The sequence below is a fragment of the Colossoma macropomum genome, unplaced genomic scaffold, assembly GCF_904425465.1.
Source record: "Colossoma macropomum unplaced genomic scaffold, Colossoma_macropomum, whole genome shotgun sequence".
Taxonomy (NCBI): domain Eukaryota; kingdom Metazoa; phylum Chordata; class Actinopteri; order Characiformes; family Serrasalmidae; genus Colossoma; species Colossoma macropomum.
Genome location: NW_023494800.1, coordinates 33,169,584 through 33,174,059, shown reverse-complemented (window position 1 = coordinate 33,174,059; position 4,476 = coordinate 33,169,584). Strand labels below are relative to the sequence as shown.

Sequence of the window (4,476 nt, the reverse complement as noted above, 5' to 3'; positions counted from 1 at the left end):
TTTGATTTTAGAAGTTTCGATTGATTATTTTGTCAGAAAGCGTCCGAATTATGAAGCGGAATTCAGCTTCTTATTCTCCAATTCGCCAACTTCTCCCTCAAATGTTCCCGTTCCACCTTAAACAGTGCAGCAGTTCTTATAATAACGCCTCGGGAGCGGAATGTAACCACTGCACATTTAAGGTGGAACGGAAAAATCCCAAAAAAGCTCGCGAACAGGAAGCCAACTGCAGCCTGGCCGGAGGATTTATTTCAGCGCTGCACGGTTTTCCGGCCTCTTTCGGATCTCGAGTGGAGAAAGATGGTGAGTCTCCATCAGCGCTGCTGCTAGAAATCCTCAAACATCTTCTTTACTGCACTTTAATATCCCCATTTCACTGAGGCGATCACGCATTAAAGACTTCTGAAGATGATTCCGCTCGATATTGTGGAGAATTGGAAGATAATAAATGAGATATCTGTGTTTGTAGTACAGTGAATAGCCGCTGCGGTGAGACGCTCCAGTACGGCCTGCTGATGTGCTGGAGAAGGACCTGACTGTGTCAGGCTGATGTTTTCAGTAGTTTGTCCAGCTCTGAAAAAGACGTAATGGAGTAAACTGGGTCTAAATTTTTAGCCAGTGCTGCTGGTTTAGTCGTTCTCCGGCTGTGGTGGCTAAAGCGCTAACGCTAGTTAGCGGGTTAGCTAAGCGTTGCTGTTCGGGGAGCTTTTACTGCTTTTCCTTTGCTTTAGATAAACTTTAATTGCCAGCGGATGAAATCGTGCTGTACGGAATCGCTTCAGCTGTCGTGGCTCAAGATACCGAGTTGTTTGCTGGCAGTTTAGACACTACAGTTATTCAGAAGAGTAGCCATGCTTGAGCTAATGTTGATACCCTCACCGTCCAGACTCGATGATCTGCGTTAACCTAACACTTCATCTTACAGAGAACTGCCAGTTACGCTTGTTTTTATAATAAATAAAATGTTAAGGTAGTAAAAGCCTGGTTTGGTGGATGGGGCCACCTGCCCAGTGTGCCAGAGAGTAGAGGAGGCTTTGGTTGGTCCTGAACAAACTGTAAATTATATAAAGTGTCTTAAGAGTATATAAAGTTTGGCAGGTGACCTGCTTTGGAGAAACCGACCATAGTTATTGGGTTAGAGCAGTGGTCACCAACCCCGTTCTTGGAGATCTAACCTTCTGCAGACTTTCGCCCCCAGCCTTCATCAGCTCCACCTGATCCTTGTTATTGTCAGGGGTCCCTAATTGGCTGAATGAGGTGTGTTGCAGGTGGGTTGGAGGTGAAACCTGCTGGAATGTGGCTCTCTAGGAGGAGGGTTGGTGACCATAGGGTTAGAGGGTCACCATCTCAATTTGGAGTACTTTAAATGTATCAACACTCCTTCCAAGACAGGATTGTCTGTATGTGGGGTCCACAAATGTAAATGGTACCATAAAGGGTTGATTTGTTTTGTGCGTGTGTTTATGTAGGTATACTTTTTAGTATTTTTCATTTTTGTGAATTGTTTCTTTTCCATTGTTTTGGTGGGAGTTATTGAATTTTTTTTTAGGATTTATTTCTGTGTTCATGCTTTCTTTTGCCTGTAATGGGGGGAAAAAGTGATTGTAACGTTAACCAATAAGAAGAATTTAACTTGATGCTTTGCTCTTTTTTTTTTCCAGACGAAAGGAACGTCGTCTTTCGGGAAGCGCCGCAATAAGACTCATACGCTGTGCCGCCGCTGCGGCTCCAAGGCGTACCACCTGCAGAAGTCCACCTGCGGGAAGTGCGGCTACCCTGCCAAGCGCAAGAGAAAGTGTGAGTGTTACAGCAGGCATTTTGGTTTTTAGTGTTAACACTGGGGTGTGATGGTGTTGGCGATGGACATGTAATTGTAACACCCTTTATGAGTATCCCTTGTATTAGACTAGTATGAGACAATATGCGTTATGTGATGCTTACCAGTGATGTACAGAACTATCTTGTGTTAATTGATGCTAATAGATGACTTGGAAAAAATAATTCTTGGGGTGGAGAGATTTTTCTGTCCTGTAGTATAAATTGACATAGGACTTGTCAGCGTGTTTAACAGAGATTCAAAACAAGGCTGGATTTGTACTGGTGAATGCTTCTCGGATGCCATTCTCTGTGGGATCCCATTGATCCTGGGGAATCTGTTTTTGTTTTTTTTTTAATGGGTGCATGTTTGAGGGCTGTCGCTGTTTATGGACTATGTTTAAATGTATTTGTCTTGTGGTGTTAGACAACTGGAGCGCTAAGGCCAAGAGGCGCAGCACCACTGGAACTGGCCGCATGAGACACATGAAGGTTGTGTTCCGCAGATTCAGGTGAGTTGACTAAAATGGAATTTCACTCTAATAATTCCTACTTAGTTTAGATGTAATTATTCAGTGGTTTGGTCAGAAATGGTGCAATATAGAAAAACTTCTGAACTTATTTCTTAGTGATGGTGATGGGAACCAGGGGTTATCTTTAGTGTTTAGCTTTAACTCAAGTTAAGAATGTTTCTTAATGTAAAACCATTTTGAAGCATTTCTACTGAATTCACTATGAGCGTTTACACAATAAGGACAGCTGGTGTTTCCAAATTGTCAAAGACAAATTGGAATGCAAGTTTTTCTGATAGCGATATGCAGTGTTGACTATGGGAAAGATTTTTTTTGTTTTAATGCTCTGCATGTACCTCAACACAATGAATGTATTTAAAGTTACAGGTCTTCTGAGAACTATTGTAAGTCAATGGTGCAGGCATAAAGCAGCTTATTGGTAAAAATTTCATGTAATATCTTTTCCGTGCAGTATCTTTTTAGAGTAATTAAGTCTTCATATGTTCGGTTACTATCACCACCACCACCAATTTTCTCTAGCACGGAGCACTTCATACCAAACCACTCTGAATGTTTAAATTGTTAGAATAATCAGTGGAATAACTGTTTAATAGCTGTTGCACATGTTGGGATTCATTCTTTCCCTGTTGTGGACAAATTTCCAAAATCCAGTCTCAGTGCAAAAGCGAAAGACGTCTCACTGAATGAAGGATGTTTGAGTCCCTGATACATTTAGACAGCAGAGCAAAGTTACTGTACCTCGTGTTGCTGACCTTATCGAATGTGCGGGTGATCATTTGCTGAAAGACTTTATAATCCAGAATATATACATTTTTTTCCTGCTTCGAAACAAAAAACCGCTCATCCACTTCCTTGTGAAATTTATGTTTTGAATCCTTTTTTTTTTTTGTGTGTGAAATCTGTTAGCATTTTGAAACAATTAGTACCACTCATATGGAGGGGTTCTGATTGCCATTGTACCTGTAGCTGCCTGAACTAATGCTTCCATACAAATAAAAATAACCATAACTGTTTTGCTGCAGGACACTTTTATAACCTACCTAAAATCCATATTTGCAAAGTCCATAACTGAGACTGATCAAAATACAAATTTAATGAAAGTTAAACATCTGAACTGATGTTTTTAATTCTGTGCTGAGGTAGATTTGATTAACCTTTTCTGGCTATAGTATTAACTGAAGTGTTTTTGTTTCAGGAATGGATTCCGTGAGGGAACTGTCCCCAAACCCAGGCGTGCGGCAGTGGCTGCATCCAGCTCCTCATAAACGATGTTTCTAATAAACATGTCAACAACATCTGGGGCTTTTGTGTGTTTGTTTCTCTCTCGTGTTTTTTTTTTTCCTGTTGTAATAGTGCTTTATGGCCTTGTCACATGAGAGAAACTGGGATTAAATATAACATCTCGTGTAGTTCTGTGACCTGGAATTGAGTAACATTTTTTTTTGGATTGGATTGGTCCTACAAAAAAAAAAAACATGCTTTGAGTTGTTTAGGGTTCTTTTAAAACCGCGAATACTTAGAGTTCTTGGCATGATTAAAAGGGTTCTTCAGACTGAGGAATGTGCTGTAGTTCTATACAGAACCATTTATAGTACATTGATGTGTGTTTTCCATCAATCCAAAGAGCACTGTCATGAGGCAAAGAACACTTTTAGTCATGTAAAGGTTTTTTGAGTGCTCATTGTTCTATATAGAACGGTTTTCTTCACTAAGGAACCCCCTTTGTTTTTTTTGTTTTTTTTTTTAAGTATTGTAATGCATCATGAAAGTGTTCTGCTCATAAGTGGTCACAATCTGGAATGCCTCCCTGTTTGAGTCATACAGTACAAACTTGATTTCCGGTGCAGAAGCTAGTTACTAAAACCAGACAGTTTAGGGCTGGCTTCCCCACATCCTTTACATCCTATTATACCAAAACCTCGACTGCAGAACACGAAGGCAGGTGCACGAGCCATCAGTGAGTCATGAATGAAGCCAGACTATTAAAAGTTTCCAGTCACTCCACAGAACCTCTTTTTTTGGAGAGGTGTAATGATGTAGTTTAAAAACAGAATAATGCCCAGTGTCTTTGTATTGTGATTTTTTTGTAATATATAAAGAGAATGTTGTTTATGAAGGTCAGATGTGG

General features: G+C 40.4%; 1 protein-coding gene across 1 annotated transcript; it reads left to right on the top strand.

Annotated features, from left to right (window-relative positions):
• The first annotated feature begins 232 nt into the window (after positions 1–232).
• rpl37 (ribosomal protein L37) lies at positions 233–3,643 on the top strand. The gene is made up of 4 exons (XM_036588791.1): positions 233–303; positions 1,662–1,797; positions 2,243–2,327; positions 3,544–3,643. Exons 1-4 carry the CDS (start codon positions 301–303, stop codon positions 3,611–3,613), a joined length of 294 nt encoding a protein of 97 aa, XP_036444684.1. The 5' UTR covers positions 233–300; the 3' UTR covers positions 3,614–3,643.
• Positions 3,644–4,476: the final 833 nt, after the last annotated feature.

Excerpts from the sequence above, each read along its gene's own strand:
- rpl37 (XM_036588791.1), top strand. Across the intron at positions 1,798-2,242 it reads TGCCAAGCGCAAGAGAAAGT|ACAACTGGAGCGCTAAGGCC; the intron begins GTGAGTGTTACA and ends TTGTGGTGTTAG. Across the intron at positions 2,328-3,543 it reads GTTGTGTTCCGCAGATTCAG|GAATGGATTCCGTGAGGGAA; the intron begins GTGAGTTGACTA and ends TTTTTGTTTCAG.